This window comes from Penicillium brevicompactum (genome assembly GCF_028827555.1).
Source record: "Penicillium brevicompactum strain IBT 35665 chromosome Unknown utg000001l_segment0_segment1, whole genome shotgun sequence".
Taxonomy (NCBI): Eukaryota; Fungi; Ascomycota; class Eurotiomycetes; order Eurotiales; family Aspergillaceae; genus Penicillium; species Penicillium brevicompactum.
The window spans coordinates 108170-131489 of record NW_026623204.1 but is presented as its reverse complement, the minus strand read 5'-3'; the positions used below and the strand labels follow the sequence as shown (position 1 = coordinate 131489).

The following is a 23320-nucleotide window of genomic DNA, read 5'->3' as shown; positions in this document are numbered from 1 at the left end:
AAAAAAACGCGTTTGAGAGGGCGAAAGGAGAAGAGAAAAAATAGGCAGAGGGGAGGGAGACTTAAATAAGGGAACGGGAACTACGCGTGATTCGGGGGTTGGAAATATTTAGGTAAGCGAGAGAATTACCATTCTGCAAAGGGGCGGTGATTGGCGAACGGCGGGGGAGGAAAAAGGGCGTTATGAAGGGTCAATTTCCAGCGCGTCTACCAGACATTGCCCTGCCCGCATTTTCCAGTGTCGAGCGACATTGATGCACGTCACGTGTTGATAAGATAGCGAAGACGCTAGTCCCCTTTGGGAACTATATACTCCGAAGTATGCTACAGCCATCTTCTGGAATATCAGATGTCTACACGCGGAATTCTGGAGGAATTCCTCTTGAAGGCTTCTGAATGAATTACTACTTTAAGTCTTATTCTACATTACACTACGAAGGGAAGGTTTCAGTGATCAAGTCGCGTTCATCATGTTTCGTATCAATTGAAACTACGTCACAATGCCGAGGGCAGTCATGTATCAGTATCTTCGCATCTTCGCATAGTCGCGTCTTCACATCTCATATCCACGTCCTACCAAATCGGCAGACAATCTTGTGGATATGGAAATTGGAAGGAAAAAAGAAAAAAGAAAAAAACAACAGGAAAAAAAGACATCAAAAGCACAAACAAAGTCCGGAACACCATGCAAAGAAAACAACCCATAAAAGTGCAAAATGCATCGAAGTCGAGAGTGGAGGCGGGCAAACTAAAAACTTTTGCGTTGAAGAAGGGCCATCCAAGGAACAGCAGAGAATTGAAAAATGCCTCGAAAGGAGAAAAAGGTCGTATCGTCATCATGCGTAGCCAAAAGACCACGTAGCGAGTAAAGGGAAGGAAAAACGTAAAGCTGACCGAACCGAGATCGGGACGGTCGCGCCGATGATCTCTCTCGACGCAAAGTGGAACAAACCATAGCAAGAAAATGAGACGAAAGACCCGCGGTTTATTATACATCGCAAAGACAATCGCTCACAAATGCTGGTGACTGAAAACCACTGGCGGGTTGAGATGTTGAGGGCAGGAAATGGAAAAAAAATTCCATGTCAATCAAATAGCGCCGATACAAGGGGTTGCAAAGGAAGTCGACAATGGGGAAAAAGATCTGTCCACTTCATGCAGAGGATATTCAAGTCCTCTTAACAGAAGGTGTCAACAATGTGCATTCAAGGCCGACCGGGAGGATCAGAGCCAGGATTTGAGGTGATCATAGAGTGATCTATGGTACTCACCCTCTGATGACGGTTGATGTGTGAGGGTCATTCATAAAACCGCGGTTGAAGTTATAGTGAAACCCCATAGGAGAAGAGGAAGGCCGCGGGGAGGCGCGGGGGCTAGTGGAACGAGATGTCTCGGTCTCGGGGGCCTTGAGGGGAGCGGGGGATCGCGGAGACAGAGGAGGGGAGGGGCAAGCTGGCACAGAGACGTGCTTAGGGGCCTCGCCTCCCCGAGTGGTTGCGGTCGTGGCCGGTGCTTTCAGGTTGGTGCCTTGCGGCGATCCATACTGTCAAAAGAGTTAGCTGATTGTCGTGGTGGCATGATATGACACGGATGTTCGGATGACTTACAAAGCAGTACTTATCGACCAGCTCCTGGTACACGGTGGACTCGAGGCGTGGCTTGCTAGATACCAAAGAGGAAGGCTTCAGATCTTCCGCACGACCCGCAGGGCGGGAATTATCGCTCACTGCAGGACCAGGTCCTCCAAAGCTCGCAGTCTTCTTGATAGGCTTCGCTGTCGGCTGGGCGGATTCTCCGTTCTTCGCACGGGCAGTCAGGGTGGTCCGGTCCACGGGCGCCTTCGACTGCATGGCTGCAGTCAATGACGCTCCGAAATCGTACCGATTCCCGAATGCCTGGCGGTTGGAGTTCTCGCGGCGCTTCGGCGGGGCGACCGTATCAATCTCATCCGAGGGAGTCCGGGCCAAGGGCGCACCGTTGGAACCGTTGAAAGGGTTTGCGAACGATGGTTTCTTGCCAAGGTCAGGGAAGTCATAATTAGGAGACGCCTGCGGTTGAATGGTGTGGGTGCTAGTGAAGGAGCGGCTGCGCGGGAGAGCAGGGCGAGAACCACCGCTGGCAGGCTTGTGCGTGGGGGCCTTGGGAACTTTGTGGAAATCGACTTGGTAGTTCACTGAGTCGTTGTTATCCCAGTATTCTTGGCCGTCAACATTATAACGGATGCACATGAACATGGTCTTGGTTTCCAAGTTCGCCTGATCATTCAACTTCAGATCAAAAGTAAAGCGATCAAATCCATCCGCGGCTTGCTGTCTGCGCACGTCATGGCAATACGCTGCGCCAACTTCCGAGGTAGTCCTCCAATAATCCAAAGTGAACCGAGCAGTCACGAACTTCTGGAAAGCGAGGTTTGCCACGGCCACTGTGCCAATCAAAGTGGTCTTATCAGCCGACAAAAACAAGCGCTCGAGGCGAACAGGGTTGTTTGCACGAGAAGACAGGTCTTTGGGCCAATTGGCGAGCTTGATCTCCCACTCCCACGAAGGACGCGAGTCAGAACCGAAGGGGAATTCGGCTTTGCTGTCATGGCTATCAACAGGGGAGGTTTCTGCGCTCACTGCTAACGGGCGATCGAGCTGCAAAAAGTGTCTAATGTGTTCCAAGTGGGCATCAAAGTGCACAGCCTTTGCGTACACCGGCGTGCCGGGCATACTCGAAGGGCGTCTTCGCGCCGATGGAGGACGAAGAGCCGGACGAACAAGCTCACCTGACTTCTTACGGACCATTGGAGGCTTTACGGTCATTTCAACATCGCTGTCGTCCGGCGAGCTAGTCAACGCCTCTTCACGGGCGAAATCGATGGCGGTTTCGGTGGATGATCGAGAGTGAGCAATCTTGCGAGCTTCCTTGGACAATGGCAAGTGGGGAAGCTTAGGCCGGGTAGGCTTGGAGTCCGGGGTGGTAGTGGCAGTGGTAGTCGCAGACGACGAGGTCGAGGACGGAGCCTTTCCCAGCTCTTCTGGACCCATCCGCTCCGGTGAGCTTTCCCTCTTTAATTGAATTGACCGCACAGCGGCCTCCAGCTCCTCCATTCTCAGACCCTGACCATGTGAAAATGAGGATTCTTCATCGCTTGAGTTGGGACCGGACTCCGGTGGCGAGATGACTGCCCCGGGAGGGATGATGGCGTTGTTCACCGGGGGGTGGGGACTGGCGAAGACTGGCATGTGGGTCGATAGAGGGCGAGGCGCGGGCCGGGGATTCTGGAGCGGAATGCACTGTTGCTTTACTGATCGAAGGGCTCCTCCGATGACGACGAGTATAAGAAGTGGAGGAATATGAACGGGAGTTCTGAAGCCGTTCTGACGAGGAGCGGACCAAAGCGGGTCGCTCGCAGGTCTCGGGCGTTTGAGTGTATTCGATATGCTGCGCGGAGAGCAACGTCTTCAACGGCGCAGTGTATGGCATCCGGCCGACTTGTGCTTCCACACAAGAAGGTTGGGATGAAATGGTGGGGGACGATGTTCGTTTCATTCACAATGAAGTGTCTGAAGAAGTCATGTTAGTTCGGATTCCGGCGGCAACGGGTTCAAGGGGTGGCGAGAGGCGACGGACTGAAGGGAACCGGCATAAGAGGTAGCACTTGAACAGGCAAGTGCGGGTAAACCTCTCACAGACGTGACACCAGAAAGAGACCAGAGAGAGGGAGAGAGTACGGAGTACCCGGGTGGTGAAAGATCAATTGATCAGGGAAGGGGGGGAAGGAAGAGAGGGAGCTTATCAATTACCTTCAAGTATGGGAAAGTGGCGAAAAGAAAGAAACCAAAATGTACATTAAATGAGAAAGAAGAACAACCAAAAGAGCATAGATAGGGAATTCAAAAAGCCATTCCCGCTATGACCGAGATAAGCTGGACAACCAGGCGTGAGAGAGAAAAAAAAATAGCATGAGAAGAGATAAAATTCCGGTATTATAGCATTCGAGAGGAAAAGTGGGACATGGATATCAAGTTTAAAAAAAAATAATATTCCCCAATAATGAAATCGGGAAAATAGAAAAATGACATAAAGGGAATAAATCCAAGAAATAAAAAAAAGGGAATATAAATTGCAGTGCGTCTGCTTTGCATAGAACTCCGCTTGGATAAGGTCAATGCGTCGTATAAGGTGGTATAGCTCTGGTATACCTTTTTCCCTCTCTTCCATCTAGTCTCCATTTACTCCATTTTACTCCATTTTTTTATTAAGAGATACCCTTGATAACTGTTGGTACTAACCGTGGTTCAACCTTTTGCATGTACATAGTCTGGATATAGTATCCTCCCCCTTTTTCCCATATTTCCACGATTCTCCGACATGTGGTCGCACGTTGATCTACTCTCGAGCCCACTATACTGCACTGGCCGGTGCCTCTCTAGTGTGAGAACTAGCGGAAGACAGACCTCCATCAGCCCACAGGCGCTAAACGGGTCCAGTCACCTAACTTTTCTTCAACCTGTGTTCCTTGTTTCTGGACTGACGTACTCCGTGTCCCACCCATCTGTTGGAACTTCACATTCAATTGGAACCTAAGCCATGACTGCTACGCGATTCAAGGGGGCTGTACGAAGTAGAGATAGAGAGAATCTTATCTTGACTGTCCCTTGGTTCAGTTCGTATTGGGTTTAAGAACGTTGGATTGTCCCAGCCAAATTTTATAGAGAGAGAGAAAAAAAAAGGTATTTTCCGCGGGGGTCTCTCTTCCTCTCTCTTTTTTTTTTTCTTTGGCGCGCACAGGTAAATACTAGGGATATGTTTGGCCATGCAAGTGCTAGAAGCATAGTACCCACAATTTGTACCTCCAGATTGGTGGTCTTACCTTCGCGGCTCGACATTATACGAGTACCCGTGGACATACGAGTGGACAATTTCGCAATTCGTGTGTATAGCTCATTGTAGTCTGGACGTTTCCCCAGTCGTGACATTGTCGACAGAAAGCGGAAAGTCTAGAATGCGACACGATTGGAGTACATGATGAGTTTACCATGATATTACTACACTGTTATCGCCTACGCGCGATCGGAACCTTGGATCTCCACAGTTCGCCGATATCGTGCCGTGAAACCCCAGGTGGGGGTTTTGGGAGGATTTGGTCTTCGCCGGTGTATGTATGGAATTTGGACAGTGACGTGCATTGCGCATTTGTATACTAACGTTGTACGTGATGTTGGAAGTCCACACTTGTGCTGTACTCCGGAGTTTGGTGGATCTACGAGGCGTAGTATGCACTCCAGGGCTCCACCGAGTGTGCCGCAAAGCCGGATCTGGAGAAAGGAAAAATTGGAGTTTTTGTGGAAAATAAAAAAGATGGGGGTTTGAAATGTTTGAACAGATCGATTTTCAATATTCGAGAACTGTCCAGAGATCACGAAGCGATCACGAATCTCTACCGCCATATTCTCCGTTCTTACGAATAATCTTGCCAAATGCAGATCGCAAAGCACGACTTTTCCAGGCTGTGGCAATTCCACGCGCGGGATAGTCCATGATGTCACAGTGCAGTTTGACAGGCAATGCCTTGGTTTTTTCGCACTTGGCGAATGGTCTGGACCCCCGGTCGCTCGTGCAGCATAGGATTATCTTTTCTGCCTTGTACCCTGGTACTCTAACCGTCGATCGTAGATTCTTGCAAAAAACTTGGAAGAGATGGAATGTGCATTGAATAACCTCATGTTCCCCCCTCAATTGATCTTCTCTAATCTCGATTCTTTTGGCGTAGTCTGTAGATACGCAGAGGTGTAGAGGTGGGCTGCCATCGGAGATATACGGATATCACATCCAACTTGGTCTTTTTTTATTTTTTGTGAAACTTTCCGACGTAGTGACAGGCAGGTTGAAGACAATTCGTATACTGAGTACAGAGTACGGAGTAGACCTGGACCACTATCTCAACCATTTAGTTCTCCGCCGCGTTTCACGATCCTTTCAGCCCCTAAGTAGGTCTCATTTCCTTGTCTCACCAATGAGGAGCTAGACATGGAATGTAAACTATATTGGGATTTGAGCATTGATCTTATATTAGCTGCTTTAACTAGAACCCCACTAAAAAATTGAGTAAAGGATCCGATGTCAGTATACGAAGCCATTCCCATTGAAGGCCGCCCGGACCACCAACCCCTTTGTTAGCGAGCTTTGGCTTTAGATTTTCAGAAACCAAAAAAAATAAAAATTTGCCACTCCTATAATTTCCCAACAAAAAACACATGTGGCTTGTGGGAATTCGTTTAAGTTGAAAATGTGTGCGAAGGCAAGGCGGAGACTAACTGCGGTCCGATAGAGTCGAGACTTGTTGGAAACGTTCATCTGACAGTCAGAATTCTTCGGATCTGCAAGGTTGTTGATCACCAGAATTTCTTTCCCCCCTCCTTTTTTTGTTTCCCAGTTACCCATGGGGTTGTCCCACAATATGCCAAGGGTCAATGGATCCATTATCCTAGTCCACGGGTAAGCCCGACACACTACGGGATCCTCATTGCCCATATGAACTTCTCGGTGAGCGGCAGGGTCGCAACGACATCCCGAAACCACAGGGCGATAACGCCCGTTTCGCCCTCCCCCTTCGTACCGGCAGCCTGGAAAGCTTCCGTGCGCTTTTCGTGCCGTTTTTATTTTTTTTGCTTTTTCTCTTGGCCCTTGCTTTTTTTCTTATGCTACGAGTATCAAAAATTCTCAAGCGCTCGGTCCAGGCCCGATCAGGTTATGAGGGGGGTACCAAACACCTGAGTATAAAGGTAAATTGGATCAGAGTACGAAGTATCCATGGAATGGGATGGTCGAAGCGCCGAAGCGGTCAGATCACGACCTATCAAAAGTATATGTCGTTTAGACGTGAACCTTGAGAGTTCAGCCTTAGGATCTCGCTCACAAATAGATCGTGAGCATTGTCGCTTGTTTGCTCTCTTGGCTCTGATGCGATCAGATCATGCATTGCAATTCACTAATTTCACTCAATTCATACATCCCAATTCAATTCCTCCGAGATTTTCCCAGGCGGACGAGCGTACTCCTGGATTTCCGCTCTGACTCGCCGGCGATGAAAAACTGCAACTCACCCCGAGGGCGTTACCGTGGCTGAACCACGGCAACAGGCCAGGGTCAACGGGACTCACCGGTAAGGTCTCCGAGTCTCATCTCGCGCCATCAGACCCGACCGTGCTAAAATTAAGCTTCTATAGATTCACCCTGTCGATAAAACGCGCAACCCGCTTTGGGCAGCGGCTGGGCCATCCCGCCATTGATTCGCCAAGAGCAACTAAATAGCAAATGAGGCAGAAGCATAGGCAGAGCCACTATGCAGTGATGAGACGAGACGAGCGACATTCAAAGAGGGGCAACGCATTGCCTAGAGAGCTCCAGCTAGTTACTACCCCGCGTGCGAAGCGTTGGCGTCAGCTCTTGCGCCCATGCATACATCTCGAACTCGGAGATGATGCGGACCCCGCGGATCTGGGGGAGTTGCTAACTTGCTTTGTAGTTTCTGTCCCTACCCCGCAAGCTATACCCCAGGATTGCAATGGGCTGGCAGCGATCACGAAGATGGGGGATCTACCAATGGGAGATTATGGCTCGTTATCATTTTGGATAGATGCGCTCGACCATACTGACAGCTCAGGCACATAGACAAATTGACACAGTCAACAACTCTCGTTGGACTAATCTCCTGATTGAATTCACAGACATACCACCTTGCGATCAGCTAACATCCACGGCTCAAATGTTGCACAACATTGCCCGTTTCAACCTGTTTCAACCAAAGGACGTCCACAAACATGAGACGAGATATGGGAACCCATCATGATTGGTCAAGACCTGCTGATAGCTCAGGAATAAGAGCTCGCACGCAACCAACGCATATGGGCTGACTTTGCAATGTCACACGTCAGGCAAATCCCAGGCGCCTCTTCTGCACTGCACTGCACCGAGCACCCGACTTTCCAGAATCCCTGCAAAAATGCTTCTCGCGTCCTCAAGGGGCATCTGTACTCCGGAAGCTGTATATACAAGAAAAAAATAAATCTGTTGAGGAAGTGGCACCACCTTGAACGTCTTGGCATCGTTGGGCGATCAGGGACAGCCGCTTTAGTCGAGTGCATAGTACATAGCTCGAACGTACACGCACCAAATATCGAGACAGCACGGGCCTGAGACTTAGTCCACATTCGAAAAAGTAACCTCAGAACGAAATATACATACTCAGGTGCCACCTATAATAGAAACTAATAAAGTCGAAGTATACAATGTACTTCGTTGCCCCACGCTTATGCATAGCATGCGAGACAGGCTCAGCGCCAAATATGCCCCACCAAATTGGACCGCCCAGGTGGCCAGAACGGAGGCGCGGTAGTCAGTGCACCCGAACCCGGAGCTACAACTCGCCGGCGCAGTGACAGTGGGGCTTGCATAGCTTGATTAGCCTGCGAGGCCGTGCATTAGGCGCTACATTAGTGCGGCGAACTGACAATCGCTACGCATGGCCGAGGAGGTCTGTGCATGGGCGTCGTTTTTTGGTCTATCTCAGGGGTTTCATGTTTGCATTAGTTGAGTAGGTTTATTTAAGGGCTTATCTGGGGAAGTAAATGATGTGCAACTTGCAGGTGTACCCCGAGGTCGCAGGTGGGGGACAGTCCCCGTGTTTGCCTGCAGATACGGGGATTGTGTCAAAATAGCATTGAGGCTTTGCGCTTGGTGAAGGTCCTCGCGCGACCTTCAATGTGGCACTCGGCTAACTTGTTCAAATGCAGTCGCTCAAACCCCTACTAGCCCTATAGTACTTCAGCATTATGAGTATACTCCGTAAGGAGTACATAACATCTATCTGGCAGCGACTCATGGGTTTGTAACAAGTATATTACCTAACAGCCAAGCCACAAATAAGAGAACAATTACTTTGACTTGTCCAATCCGTATCTAGAACCGCCGTCAAACGCCCAAGCTAGTGGGTTGGCCTAGTAGCTCCCGTTATCATTGCACGCCCAGCGGGAGAGGCGTTTTCTGTGTCAGCGCTATAGTTGGCTAGTTGGCTAGAAACTAAATTTACGCCTTCAGATAGCCCGGAGAGAAGTTGCCCAAGCAGATTCATTTCCAGCCGGGAGTCATTATCCGTCGGTGATTGATATGCCAAATGTGTGAGTATCAAACATCCCCAGAGTCGGCTTAGGGCCCGGGGAACAGCTCCTGATAGATACACGCGGACATCGGGCTGATCCCTTATCTGTGAATGGACCTCGCAACCAAGGATAAACAGCGATCAATACCATATCGGTAGTATTGTAGAGGGCCTGGCGGTGCGGACGTTGGAATTTAGGGGTCTAAGCTACTAAGTACTGATGATCACTACTTGGGTGATCATTGACTCTTCGATATCCCCGTGCAAGTCTTTCGATGGAAGTATCATAGCTTCGCATATCGCGGGCCACATATCGCGGGTCACTGCTATCTGAACACATTATTATTCTTTGCATCTTGTTCACTGCCCAGGCGAACATACGACCAGATTCTCTCCCCCTCAATTGCGGGGTGCATCTGCCACCTCATCCTGTCCGAGCGATGGTATCAGCTTACGGAGTACACCTGAACCTAACCTCGGTTTGGTCTACAATCCATGTCTAGGTCTTCCCTAGCAGTAGACACCTGACAAGGCCTGAAAAAGGCTCACGAGACGATACTGCCAGCAAAGCAAAGCCCCCTCTTTGATAGATAGCGATAATCGGCTATACATCTTCCGCTCTATCAATACCCGTACCACCCCAAGCCTCATAGATGTATCTTTCTCCCCTCTTCAAATCCCAAGCCACAGGGGAAGCCAGTAACCGGGCCCTAGCTGCCGGGCTCCTATTCCCTAGGCCTTCCCCACATTTTCGACTGATGTGCTCACGCAGATGATCACAGCATGCATCTCGCGCCGGAAGATCCGTGAGGAAGACAGCGTCAGCGTCTATCTCCACGCGATATCGCATGCACAAAACCAAGAGACACATACAAAAGCTCCGAGGAACACAAAGTTCGCACTCACATGATGCCGTTAACGGTAGGTGTCCAGTTCCGACGTTCCGGCTTCACAACATAGTGCTCAGATCCCAGACGAGATGGCCATTGAAAAAGTCAATTCTTCACATTCTGGCAGCCACCCCCTCACCGCTGCCATCGTACCCCGATCGTCGCGGTGGAATGATGGAATATTGCCCACGCCACAAAGGAGGCGAGGTCTAGAGAGACCCTTTCCATCGCTTCATCTTTGTCGCTAGCATCGGGATCCCTTCATCTGGAGTGGCGCGCCAAGGATGTACTCAGATACAACTAAAACTCTTTCTTCTCGGCCGGTCTGGTCTACCCACGGATTGCCGCTCGGACGTTGTATCGCAAGGTCACTAGCAGGTACCTCTATTCCTGCCAATAGAGGTTCCCTCTTGTGTCGCCATGGCGTTGAGGGACGTGTCCTGCATCTTTGCCGCCACCACCGTAGTTGGCGACTGCGTCCTTTTGTCGGGGATGTAACGAGGCATAGGACAGATCCCTATAGTCCAATTTCGAATGTACCTTAAGTTTCGAGAGCAAACTATCAGGTGATATGAGTCTTGAACTTTCTCAGAGATTTCCTTTCTGGCGGGTGAAATTGGATTTGGAGCGAGAGAGCAGCTCGGAAGCATATAGACGATGTTTACCAATATTTGATGTAGCATCGATATCCTCGGGTGTTTTTCACGATGTCTGTATTGGGCAGGCCGAGATATTGTGGAATCTGAGTTGAGATCTTCAAACGCATTGCATGGTTTGCCAGAGTGCTAGCGAGGATCAGTCTGAGGGCAAATCTGTTGACGATACATGTAGTTGCTGATTTTCAAATAGATATTTTGAGATACATGATCTCGAATGAAACCTGTTGATGAGTTTATCTGACATCGCAGTCTCCCAGAGCTTCAAAGAGCAACTGTTGTCTTTTGCCGAAGTCATTGTGCTTCGATTGTATTCTGCAGGGTCTCAGCTGAGCTGGTCGCCTGAGGCTCACCAGACATGTTTTTTTTTTTCTTTGTCACCTCAGCAGTAAAGAGTCTGAATGGTTGGGAACATGATCTCTCAACGACACAGAGTTACAGGCAGAGCTTGTTAAATCTGTTGATTCAGGTCAGGAAGAAAGTGAAGCTGAAGTTGTAAGCGGCTGGAGATCGGGTCCCACTTCTCCCACACTTTCATTTCTTTTGTTTACCACCACCAAATGTCTCAAGCAAATGGGTTGGCCGATTTCGAAAAAGAGCTGGTATGCTCGGTATGTACATATCCATTCCTATCCCTTACATGCCGCTGATCCCCCAGATTTGTACCGAGCTCTTCTACCAACCCCTCACCCTCCTCGATTGCCTCCACACTTTCTGTGGCTCCTGCGTGAAAGAATGGTTCTCCGCACAAGGGTCGCGGCCCTCCCGAAACTCACCCCGATTCACCTGCCCATCTTGTCGCGCCGAGGTGCGCGATACCCGCCCGAATGCCACAGTGACAACTCTCTTGGGCATGGTCTTGGATGCGCATCCAGATCGTGCCAGGTCCACTGACGAGAAGGCGGAAATTGCACAACGTTACACCCATGGGGAATCTGTATTTCCGACACCTGCATCCGGTGGCGAGAGCGCAGAAGACGATCAGGATGATGGACGACTACTGGATGAAGTGCGCGAGCTGAGTCTTCGCGAAAGTCGGGCGCATGCAAGGCGGGAGGCTCGTCGGACGGCAAATTCCTCGCGGACTCGGGACAGCGGACACACCGAACGACATGCGACCGAGGGTCGGTCAAGACGTCGAAGGGAGGATCGCACACCGGGCCCCGATGGTACGGAGCGGTCACGGCGCGTTGAGCATCAATCCAGCTTACGGTCGCTGTTGAGTTTGTCGTCAGATATGGAGACCATGGAGGAAGAAATATTGCGCCAAATTCTCGAGGAAGGGCTTTTGGATGACATCAACCTGGATAATTTGGGACCCAGACAAGAGGAGGAGCTCAGTGAACGCATCGCGGAGGCGTATCGCCGAAGGCACATGCGGCAATCGCGATCAAGGCAGCGACAAGACCATGATCAGAGACAGGAGTCGGATAACGATTCACGAGCGCATAGATCAGATTCCACACAGAGAACTGCAGAGTCAACTCCCGCCACTCGAGAGCACAATGATAGACGGCCGCCGGTTTCCAGACCGCATCTGCTGCATGCAGCACCGACGCGACCGAGCGTTTCAGGTCACCAAAGGCGAAACTCAGAACAAGGTAGGGTGCGCCGACGCACCTCGCCTGTTCGAACAAATCAGGCATCTGCGTCAGATGATGCCATACGGCCCGCTGTTCGGTCTTCGAGTGATATGACTGCGGATCGGACTCACCCCTCTCAAACTGGACGGATACGTTCAGAATCCTCATCAGCCAGACCGCGACGCGCAACTGAGTCGGGACAAAACGCTACTAGTGTCTGGGCAGCAGGCGGACGAGAAAGAAGTTCTCATAGACAAGCGGCCAGCGAATCGGCTACAGGCTCTCCAGCTGCTGCTAGTGCACCGTCTACGCCTCTCCAGTATTCGGCATCCACCGAGCATAATTTGCCTTCCATGTCCTCACCTCTTGTCCCGAACAGGTCGGAGCGAAGGACGAGAGCAATATCCTCTCGACCCAGCGTCCCCGCGTCTCCCCCTGTACAATATGTCGAGCCCTCAATATCTTGCGACAGTTGCAAAAAGACCAACATCCAGTATGATCTACACAAACAATGCATGCAATGCAACAACGGCAATTATCATCTCTGCCTTCGATGCTATCGGCTGGGCCGTGGCTGTCATCGATGGAGCGGGTTCCGTGCGTCGGCAAAGGCCAACTTTCAGAGAATGGTTGCTTCCTCTACTCATCAGCCTATACATATCAATGAACCAGGCCACGTAATGCTCTGGTTCAAATATCAACGTCCGGCAGAGACATCTACGAACACGGCGCATGGCGAGCGACAAATGACCAGTGACAACCCTGCTCGCCGCCTGAAAAGTGGTCTCTTCTGTAACATGTGTCAATCAACGGCAAACGACTGCTTTTGGGAATGCAGAAAGTGTAACGATGGAGATTGGGGCTTCTGCAACTCCTGCGTTAACCGAGGACAGTGTTGCACCCACGCCTTGCTTCCCATACGTCGCATAGCCCACAGCCAACCTGCAGCATCTTCATCTACTATGCACCCACAACTATCCACCGAAGCTCTCGCTACTCCTACTCTCCCGTCTGAGATCGAGAATTTCAAAATCCTGTCATTCTCAACGAACTGTGATATTTGCACCTACCCAATCCCGGCATCCAACACACGCTACCACTGCCTCAAGTGCAACGGCGGTGACTATGATGTCTGCAAAAACTGCTATCTAAAACTGGTTGCCACAGGCAAAATCAGCCGGGAAAACGGCCATCAAGGCTGGCGGCGCTGTTTAGCCGGTCATCGAATGATCACAGTCGGCTTTGAGGACCACGAAGAAGGCCAGCGCCGCGCCATTGTGAATGATCTTGTCGGTGGCCGTGCTCTGAAAGATGAGCACGTAGCGCAACCGCAACCGCAGTCCCCTGCCTCCCCGGCAGTCGGTGGCCCAGTCGCATCACCCAAGTTAGGCTCTGGTGGTTGGAGCTGGAAGGAAGACCACGGCCCTGAGCGGCGGAAGAAGGCATCCCGCATTCGCGGTACCGCTCTCGCCCTTACCAGTGGAGGCCATGTGTCTTCTTCTGATCTTTCATCTCAAGCCGGTACCACAAGTGCCAGCCCTGTTCAGAGCGTTTCACTACTTCGCAAGTTCCCCCCTAATGGTGGTGTTGGTCTCGTCGTCGAGGCTATTTGGTCTTGGTATCCCGAAGAAGATGTCGTGGATGAATTGGTGTTTCCACGGGGTGCAGACATCACCGAGGCGGAAAACATCAATGACGATTGGTTTTGGGGTTGCTATGCTGGAAAGACCGGGTTGTTCCCCGGTGCGCATGTCAGAGTTGTGAGGGAAATCAAGTAAAGCTAGGACTGCTGCATCTTTAAGAAGCTTGGACATGGTGGTAGTCCTTGTAATTTGCTGTTGCTATATGATTATGACGATACGACGACCGGAATTGATGAATTTGAATGTCTTGCATGAGATGCTATCATGATAATCTAGAAAATTTCTTGACCAAAATCGCGATACTAGAAATAGCGAGGTAAACTAAGGCCTTGCATGATATAAGACCAAATCTGCCGACGTTCTTGCTCACTCCTTTGTAGCACCTATTGGCGGAGTCAGTAAGGCCATGTGGAAAAAGTGAATGAAAAGGTCAATTACACATACCTAGAAGTTTCTTGATATCACCGTAAATGGCGAATTGGCCAGCGGTCAGTCCACCGACCATGAACAGACGCGTCGGTAGACCGGCAAAAGATCCACGAAGACCAAGCTCACTAGCAATCTTGACCAACCGAGAGACAGTGCTCTCGCCGGGGAGACCCTTCGTCTTGTTGATCTTAGACAACATGGTATCGGCAGGTTGAGACACAATAGCAGCGGCAAATCCACTGAGAAGACCGGACCCTAAATTCACTGCGGTCGAGGTACCCGCCGACATTTGAGACTTGTCAAACTGGCTCAAGATGGCCTCTGAGATCTTTTCAAAAGCGACAAACTTGGTGATTGTGTATGGAACCCTGTACCCTGATCAGTCTCTCTTGATCGACCTCGCCTTTCGTATTGTGTTGTATCATATAAGGATCTGTGATTGAATGCACTCACTGCTTGAAAAGAATAGGACCAAAGCCCGAATAAAAGGCGCCAACTCCCTCATTCTTCAAGATCTTCCCAAACCCACCAATTAGTCCACTGGCAAAGCCAGGTGTCGAGACAAGGCGAATTCGTGTCGCTTCCAGTGGACACAGTGCAATCGAGGCGAAGAACCCAGCAGAACCAGCAGAAAGGACGTAACCAAGCGTACGATTCTGTTTAGCCTTTTCCGCGCCGAGAGCATCAGTGAATTTCTTATTGAAGAACTCATAGCCACCGAATTTGAAGGCACCCTGAGCGAAATAACCTGCAAAGGTTGGACCAAAGCCCGTTGCTAGAGCGCTGATGCCTTCGTTGCGGATAACCTGGCGGAAGCTACCAATCATGCCACGATTGTATGTGATGGGATCGAGTTGAATCTTGGTCTTGACACTATATTAACAAGGACTATTAGCTGATACTGGATATGAGAATAAAGCCGGAGAGCTGGGGCCAGAATCAAATGAGAACGTACACGTCGACAGGGGTGAAGGCGCTATGGGTGACAGAACAACCCAACGCACCAGCAAGAGCGAAGCGAGCGTAGAGGTTGAAACCATCTGGCTTGCTCTTGAGTGTAGCAGGATGAGCCATGATGAGTGAATGAGCGAAGTGACTACAAGAATGATCAATAATAATTTGTATGAAGCGAAGCTGGTATAGATCGGAGTTTGCGCCCCATTTGCTTAAGTCCGTGATTGATATGGCCCCCATCTTCTAGTGTTATGCAAGTAAATGATCATTTGGACTCTCTTTAAAGCGTCCTTTCTGACCATTCAGCAATACGGTAGGCCTCAATGCATTGTTCTTTTCTTGGTTGTCTTGTCGACTAATAGGAACTACGAATCACCCGTTGCACCATGACATCGGTCCAACTGGTGTATGTCGCAAATGCCTCTCGGATTTAACGCCGCTAAATCCGCCACATAGACCAGAGAGCGGACGCTGTAGAATGCTATTGAGGGGTTTCAACCAAAGCAACTCAATTTGTCCGAATGTAGACAAGAGCAAACACATCACCAAATGCTGAACATACGTGGCGGCTTTTTCGAGAAGTGATACCCAAGAAGGAGACACAGAGTGATCTAACTTTTGGTTCTAGTGGCACTTAATTTTGTACATAAATTCCGCTAAAGATCGCTGCAATTCATTCAGCGTCGTGCTCTAGAATGCACTAGGTACAACTTCGGAAGAACAACCTGGGCAAGATCCAGTGATATCTAGGTCATTGCTTTTCGATCACCGATACCTTGAGATTAAAAGACTTTGAATCACCTCCAGTACCTTCCAGACTTTCCTTATCAAACCGAGAACTCTCTTCATCCGTCCTTGTTGACGTATTGGACGGCGCATCGTATCCAAATTCAGCCAGCTGGGTATTCCGTCGTCCCCACCAAAGCATACCCAGCTGAACAAAAATAGATGAGAAAATAAAAGCAGTCGCCAGAGGGAACCCAATTGGATACGTCGGGGAGTCACTTGTTCTCCAGACTCGAATGGGAATCGTAGCGTGACCAATGTACACGATGGTCACTGTCAGCGCCACAAGGATTGACCGTGCCTCGGGCTCTTTTTTGAGTAACTCGGCCAGCCAAGCAAGAAGCGACGGACTACCTGCGTTTGTTGCATATGTGAGGAAGTAGAAAACGAGAATCACCCTCCAGTCCGAAGGCCATGCGCTCAAAACGCTCAGCACGATGCCGAACAATAGGGCTGGAGCAATACTGATTTGCCAGCGCCATTGTTTCCAGTCCGATAGTGCATTGAGACCCAGATTAGCTAAAATCTGCAGCGCATAGCCTCCCATGGGGATCACGTTCACTTGGTACGTGTTGAACCGGAGGTTTCCGTTCTCATCTTCCAATCCTTCGAGATAGAGCGTGAAGTATGAATTTGCTCGATTGGCCCAAGCACTCAGAGCAAAAGCAGCCACAAAGAAGTATGTCACTGGGTGGACGATAAGTTTGCGCAATTTCTGTACAACCACCTTGGTGGGTATCATGCTTGACGTGGTAGCACCGAATTCGGCCATGCGTCTGCGAGCAAGGGTTTTATCAGCCTCAGTGAGCCAGATCGCGCGGGTAACTGCCGGTGTATCTGGAATGACCACGAGACCCAGAAGACCTTGTCCGATGGTAATTGCACCCGAGACAATGAACAGCCATTGCCATCCAGAGATTCCATGGACCCCATCCATGTTGGTATATAGAGCAGCCTGAAGAGCGCTCAAGAACATACCACCTGCCGCATCCGAGACAGTGAAGAAAGCAATTCGTTTAGCTAGCTCGGCTGGTGTGTACCAGTTGAAGATCATTGACACAGCTGTAGGCCAGAAGACCGCCGAGAACAGCCCGAGGAAGACTCGCAGCGCATAGATCGTTTTCGCATTTGGGGCTTGAGCAATACTGTTCATCACAGTCAGTATGATTTCCTCGTGAAGTTACGTTGTGTTTTATTTACCAGGTGACCAAGATTCCCCATGAGATCTCGCAAAATGGAAGGAAGAAGGAAGCTCGAACCTGAAAATCCAAGTCAATAATTGAATCTGTCGACACCCCATTACCACTTACTTTGGTTTGTATAAGCTGGCCAGGAATAAGACCGATAGCATATCCCACGGAGAAGAACGTGTTGAAATTGACCAATTCGTTTCCATATAATTGCAAGGACTCCTTCATTCCAGAGACATAAGCTTGAGCAGTGGCACTCTGATCCATCTCCTTCAAAATACCAGCAATGAAAGTCCACGTCAAGAGCAAACAGTCTAGTTTGAAGACTAAGACATGCTGCGGATTGCGGAAATAGGGCACATAGCGGGAGACAATTTTGAAGAGACCCTGGACCTCAACATCCGCGTCCACGTCTCCGCCTTTCGACGATACCATTCTTGATTCTGTTTGCTTTTTCGGAAGACTGCATCACTGCATCTTTCGCCGTTAAGTAGAAACATCTTCTATTCCCCATCTTGAGGGGCGATCACGAAATTGGCTTGGCGCTGCAGGTGGAAACTTTCTGATCTTCGCGTTGCGACTCAATTGAGTGGGCGCCCGAGTTAAGCTATACATCATTAATATAAGGAATCCTGGAGATTCTCAAACAGGCAACTCGAGTCGGCTAGTGGCCGAACAAACGCACTTCGTGCTCATCCTGACTTGGCTTTTTTCTGTTGCGTGCCAAGCCACAGGTATCTTGGCCACTTGTGCTTCGTACGTCAATCTCGGTCTTTGTTGGTATCATATTTTTCATTCAGGATGTTTAATAAGACATCAAAACATAAATCATCGAAAAAATCATAATATATACAAAAGTGCCCAGGTGCCCAGGTGATTTACTCAAGAAGAGCAACCATCAACCGTCCGTAATCGCCAGAAGTCTCGCCGCGTACACGCTCCACCAGGGGCTTGCCGAACTTGTGGTAGTAAGCCCGCTTCACCGTCTCCTTGTGGTTGCGATCCCAGTGAGTTCGCACAGCGCGTACAACAAGACGCTCATCCTTAGTTCCCATGCCGCTCATGCAATCCTCAAGTAGCAACGCGTCCCGCATGGCAGGATCTGTAGCTGTGCGGAGCATGTGAAGCAGTGCATCTTCCATGTGACCCGAGAACTCCTTCTTAATGTGCTTTTCCAGAGAGGTGTGGTAGCGGGATTCGAAAGTCTGGTTGATAGCACGGATCTCGGCATCAGAGGACCGGGCGAAGATCGCGCACACTTCCTTGACATTCTTAGGTCCCTGCAGACAGCGGACGTCGGCCTCAATAGTCTGTGGGTTGATAGGCGCTGACTCCTCATGACGCGCCGCCCGGAGAGCAGTGGCAAAGAGGTCGGAAGTTCCGAATGAAAGATCAGACTCGACGTCTCTTGACAGCGAGCGCCCGTAGCGAATCTCGTAGGCGGTCCGGATAGCGTTCAGGTCGGCGTTGGACCGACCGAGGAGGATATCATTGAGGAGCCACTCCTTCGTGCCAGCACCGTCGATCGCGGAATTCACGCTCTCGACATCGTGCAGGAGGGGGCCGTTGATCACGGAAATAAGACCTTGCTCGAAGTACCCACTTGTCTCGGACTTGACGTCTTTGACCAAATCGCGACCGAGGTTTTTCGAGAAGGTGTCGCGGACGGCGGCGACCTGCAGCGGATCGAGGGGCGCGAGAACCGCGATCAGTGTCTTTTCGTCCGTTCCGAATCCCTTCATTGCTTTGCGCAGCGCATCCGCCTGAGGGCGGAAGTCGCCTGGTGCCAATGTGCCTGGGATGTAACCTAGCGAAGGTCTAGAAGGGATTCCCTGGGGAGGGAGACCACCGGGCGGCCCGTAACCTCCAGGTGCTTGACCCTGAGGCGGGAATCCGTGCGCGCCGGGAGGAGGCTGGTTTGGAGGGGCATGGCCATACGGAGGCTGCGGGGATGGCGCGTGGTATCCGGCGGGCGGTTGAGGAGGGGCGCCGTAGTGACCTTGCGGTGGGGGAGCACCGTAATGCCCTTGCTGAGGAGGATAGTGGCCCTGTTGAGGGGGATATTGACCCTGCTGAGGAGGGTATTGTCCTTGCGGGGGATATTGGCCCTGCGGAGCACCGTAAGGCTGTGCTGGATGCCCGTAGCCCTGGGGCGGGCCTCCAGGTGGCCCTTGCTGAGGGTGACCTCCGTAAGGGGGTTCTGTCTAAGTTAGCGATGCCAAACACCTCTGTCAAGAACGTGCACTCACGGTTTGGATATTGATAAGACATGATTTTGAATTTGTGGCTTTGCCTGGAGAGTACGAAAGAAAACGGGCTGACGGGACTGTTTATACCTGCTCGTCCTCGGGTTGATTGTGGCGCAGTAAGGTGGGGGCGTTCATAGCCTTGTGGGAATTGACGTCTGCCAATGTTCTGCCAGGTACTCTTTCTGTTCTAATTTAAGATATGATGGAGCCTCGTGTACTTCAGGGTCACTCTACTACCATGGTAGCACAGTTCTCTCATTCTGGAACCTGATCTCCAAACCATCATTCATGCTTCGTAAGATGTAATCAACGCGAGATTCCCGTACATGCAGCCTTTGATCACAACTTCAGCCATTTACCACCTCCACCAACATTGGTCCCTTTCTTCACCTCGCCATCGCTGAACGGCATATCGAACCCGCCGGTGATTGCAACTCCATTTTTGAGCCTTAACATAATCTGGTCTTTCTCGATAGGCACTTCTTCGAAATCTTCTGACTGTTTATTCAACTGTTCGACTGAGTCATAGGCAACGTCGGCATTGGGGATCGAAAATGACTGCCCGAAGCCAGTCAAGGTTCCCACGAAGATGTACTGGGATCCCTCGACTTCGAATTGGCCGAGGACTCGCCCTTTGTCACTGGTAAGCGTTCCGGTTCCTTGTGGCATCTTGTATGCCGATTGGTCAGCAAATTTGGTATCCGGGGACCATGGGGAGAAGCAACCATGGACGTTGTCGGATATGATTTACTACTTACCGTGAGTAGATCACAACTTATAGCTGAGTTCAGATTTGCAGAACCAGCCAAACTTACCTGGTCACCCGCTCTTATAAGAGCATTGAAGGAAGAGCGGTCAGCTACGTGGTGTTCAAGGCGGAACAGCGTACATCATGTCCGATGTCATACATGCAGGCCAAGTGGAGCTATGTAGGAGCTCAGTGCAATGTGGATGGTGGTTAACCTTATCAAGTTCCAAGGTTTCAAATTGGAGAACATGCGAATAGGTACCTCATGCAAGGTGCACTAAATCACACATACCAGAGATGCATGTTCATGCAAGGAGACCGTTTAGGTGGATAGACAGAATGACACCCCGGAAAGTAAACCAGACCACTCAGAGTTGATATTTACAGATTACCCGGTTCTATGGATTTGGTTCTATCTTATCAAATTCAACTTCGATGATAGTGAGCCTTGTTCGTGCATTCGGGAACATGTAGGCATTCGACAAATTTGAAACTGAACATGCGGATACCTGGGAACTTTGTGGGATAAGCAGACCTGACAAAAGCCTGGGCATCCATTAAATGCGAGTGGGTATAAGCCTGAGCCAGTGTTACCAATTGCGTGTGGTCTTTTGATACAGAATGGATCTACCTATACTCAGCAAAAATACGGCAAAAAAGACGGCAAAAAAGACGGCAAAAATGATAGTCGAAACTTTCTATTGTCAATTCCTTTAGATGACACCTTTTTGAACTTTAGCCTTGACCGGGATTGATCCCACATATTTTGCCCAGGCTAACCTTGGAAGTTTTCAATAGGCAGAACTCTTATATTATGGTTAATTGTTACACTTAAGTAGTAGGAGGCCGTCCCGCAGGGATAGCCTATGCTAATTGCGCCTAGACGACAGGAAGTAACAACCTTGGAAAATCACCCGCTAGATGATCATATATTTGGGTGTTTAGGTGCCCAGGTTCTCTCCACAACAAACCTTGGAAGTGGTTGATTAGTGATTGATTGTACATGTAGAGAATTCTAGCTCACAGGCTCCAGCCAATTGACAGGGTAAATTTGCTCATTTTGGAAGATCTAATGAGATGGATACTGATCAAACTCCATTAGGCCGTCGAGAAGCGCATAGAAGTATTGGATCTGTTCATCTGTGCTACAAGCCTACAACTGCATGTGGGATGTAGCATGTTATGATACATCCATGGATCTATAGGTGTAGCGTTACAGGGATAAATGATGTTTCATCCTTATATGTGTCTTTGGCCTAGTGTTTAGCACGCCTGAGCGCTGAGCTCTTAGTGTTAACAGTCTCAATGTTGTTTGTTGCTTCTGCGCCTATGGATTGATGAGTTTGTAATTCCCAAATGCCAAATCACCCATTGTTTCTGAAAAGTAGGAGAGAGAATTGAGGATTGAAAAGCCGTGAGGTCGGGGGCGGGGGGAGGGGGAAGAGTTCGAGGGTGAACAACTCGTCACCGTCCAGCCTCACCTCTTCCCCACAATTTCCTATCACGCTAACGCAATCCGGTTAGCGCCCATCCCCTAGCACACAACTACTCCGATTTGGATAGGCTTCTTGGTTTCCTTTTCTTATGGTTGGCTTCATATACATTGCCTGCTGGGTTAGGTTTTTCATGAGCCACAACTGACATGGCTTCTCCACCTCCAGGCCGCCGCTCGCACAAGAAGTCACGGACTGGTTGTGCGCAGTGCAAAAGAAGAAAAATCAAGGTACAGTATTCAGACCAGACATCAATACATGCAAACGTTGGGATGTTTCTTTAGCTGACTCACAACCCTTCAGTGCGACGAGGGTAAACCAATCTGTGCCAATTGCGAGAGACACGGAGTAGACTGTGCATTTGCCAATCCCTCCCCGGTCCCCTCCGCGCCACAAATGAGCGCCACAGAGACACCTCCTGCGCTCTCTGAGCCAGAAAGTTCAGAATCACGAATTGCTTCAGTCATGTCTCCTACTATTCCAACTACTCAGGAGGGCTCTCCAAGCCTGCCTTCAATGCCACTTTTCGACCCCACCGTGGGTTGGCTCAGCCTGGAGCTTCTCCATCACTACACGATTTCAACTTGCTACACGCTCTCGCGAAGCCCAGCAGTCCAGGCAGTCTGGCGTGATGAGGCGCCTCGAATTGGATTCTCTGCAGCACCGGTCATGCACGCTCTACTGGCCCTCTCCGCGCTTCACATCGCACGCTCCGACGAATCCCGACGCGTCAGGTACCAAGAGCTGGCAAAGGCGCACCACAACGCCGCACTTGAGCAAATCGTCCCCATGGTAGCAACACTTGCTGAGAAGAACGGCGCTGCGCTATTCATGTTCTCTACCCTGACCTGCCTGTACTCTTGCGCCAAGCCACAGGAGGAAGAACATTTCCTGGTTCTTTTCGAGCGTGGCAATCTATCCAACTGGGCCCAATTCTTCCGCGGAACGAAGACTATCATCGAGAGCGGAGGTGATGATCTCAAGAATGGCAAGCTCGCACCCATCTTCCTGAATGGATCTTTCATTTCTGCTGCTCATAAGTCGCCCGAGTCGCTTGAACAGGGCACGCCCTATGTCTGGGAATTGAAAGAGATGGTGCAAAAGAAGTGCTCCAAGGACCCGGGTCTACTGCGTGTCTACGGAGAGGTTCTGGATGAGCTCGCGCGCACCTTGGCTGTCACCATGAAGCCCGACAGCAAGGGACGACTTGAGACTGCCGATGTCTTCCGCTGGCTACTCGACATCCCCGACGATTATCTGAATCTGCTGCTTCGGGAAGAACCCATTGCCTTGATCATCTTCGCTTACTGGTGTGTGGCCATTCGTCAGATTGAGTGGATGTGGTGGATGGAAGGTCTCAGTTCGCGCCTCCTGTCACAGCTCTCCTCTGTCCTGGACACCGGGAGCCGAGTGTGGCTTTTGTGGCCCGATCAAATCATCAACGCAGATTGAAAGAGTCAAACTAGACGACACATTCGCCAACCGCCTGAGGAATATCGAAGGCCCTGATTGGTTCATATTGGTGCTAGCTAATGGGAAGGCCTTACAGGCATGG

The 23320-nt window shown here is 50.2% G+C and overlaps 7 protein-coding genes across 7 annotated transcripts; 3 read left to right on the top strand and 4 right to left on the bottom strand.

Annotated features, from left to right (window-relative positions):
- Positions 1-1266: 1266 nt before the first annotated feature.
- N7506_002481 (protein phosphatase regulator GAC1) lies at positions 1267-3226 on the bottom strand (the record flags this gene model as incomplete). Its single annotated transcript, XM_056951776.1, has 2 exons — positions 1267-1542; positions 1607-3226. 2 exons carry the CDS (start codon positions 3224-3226, stop codon positions 1267-1269), a joined length of 1896 nt encoding a protein of 631 aa, XP_056814927.1.
- An 8024-nt stretch (positions 3227-11250) lies between these two features.
- Positions 11251-14051, top strand: N7506_002480 (SH3 domain protein; the record flags this gene model as incomplete). Its single annotated transcript, XM_056951775.1, has 2 exons — positions 11251-11301; positions 11349-14051. 2 exons carry the CDS (start codon positions 11251-11253, stop codon positions 14049-14051), a joined length of 2754 nt encoding a protein of 917 aa, XP_056814926.1.
- A 231-nt stretch (positions 14052-14282) lies between these two features.
- N7506_002479 (Mitochondrial phosphate carrier protein) lies at positions 14283-15419 on the bottom strand (the record flags this gene model as incomplete). Its single annotated transcript, XM_056951774.1, has 4 exons — positions 14283-14299; positions 14361-14713; positions 14799-15218; positions 15301-15419. The coding sequence occupies 4 exons, from the start codon at positions 15417-15419 to the stop codon at positions 14283-14285; spliced, it is 909 nt and encodes a 302-aa protein (XP_056814925.1).
- Positions 15420-16050: 631 nt separating this feature from the next.
- On the bottom strand, positions 16051-17710 carry N7506_002478 (uncharacterized protein; the record flags this gene model as incomplete). Its single annotated transcript, XM_056951773.1, has 3 exons — positions 16051-17230; positions 17286-17344; positions 17396-17710. The coding sequence occupies 3 exons, from the start codon at positions 17708-17710 to the stop codon at positions 16051-16053; spliced, it is 1554 nt and encodes a 517-aa protein (XP_056814924.1).
- Positions 17711-18153: 443 nt separating this feature from the next.
- On the bottom strand, positions 18154-20193 carry N7506_002477 (Annexin type fungal XIV; the record flags this gene model as incomplete). The annotated part of the gene is made up of 2 exons (XM_056951772.1): positions 18154-19475; positions 19884-20193. 2 exons carry the CDS (start codon positions 20191-20193, stop codon positions 18154-18156), a joined length of 1632 nt encoding a protein of 543 aa, XP_056814923.1.
- A 57-nt stretch (positions 20194-20250) lies between these two features.
- N7506_002476 (uncharacterized protein) lies at positions 20251-20486 on the top strand (the record flags this gene model as incomplete). Its single annotated transcript, XM_056951771.1, has 2 exons — positions 20251-20283; positions 20316-20486. The coding sequence occupies 2 exons, from the start codon at positions 20251-20253 to the stop codon at positions 20484-20486; spliced, it is 204 nt and encodes a 67-aa protein (XP_056814922.1).
- Positions 20487-22161: 1675 nt separating this feature from the next.
- N7506_002475 (uncharacterized protein) lies at positions 22162-23217 on the top strand (the record flags this gene model as incomplete). The annotated part of the gene is made up of 1 exon (XM_056951770.1): positions 22162-23217. One exon carries the CDS (start codon positions 22162-22164, stop codon positions 23215-23217), a length of 1056 nt encoding a protein of 351 aa, XP_056814921.1.
- Between the last annotated feature and the right edge of the window lie 103 nt (positions 23218-23320).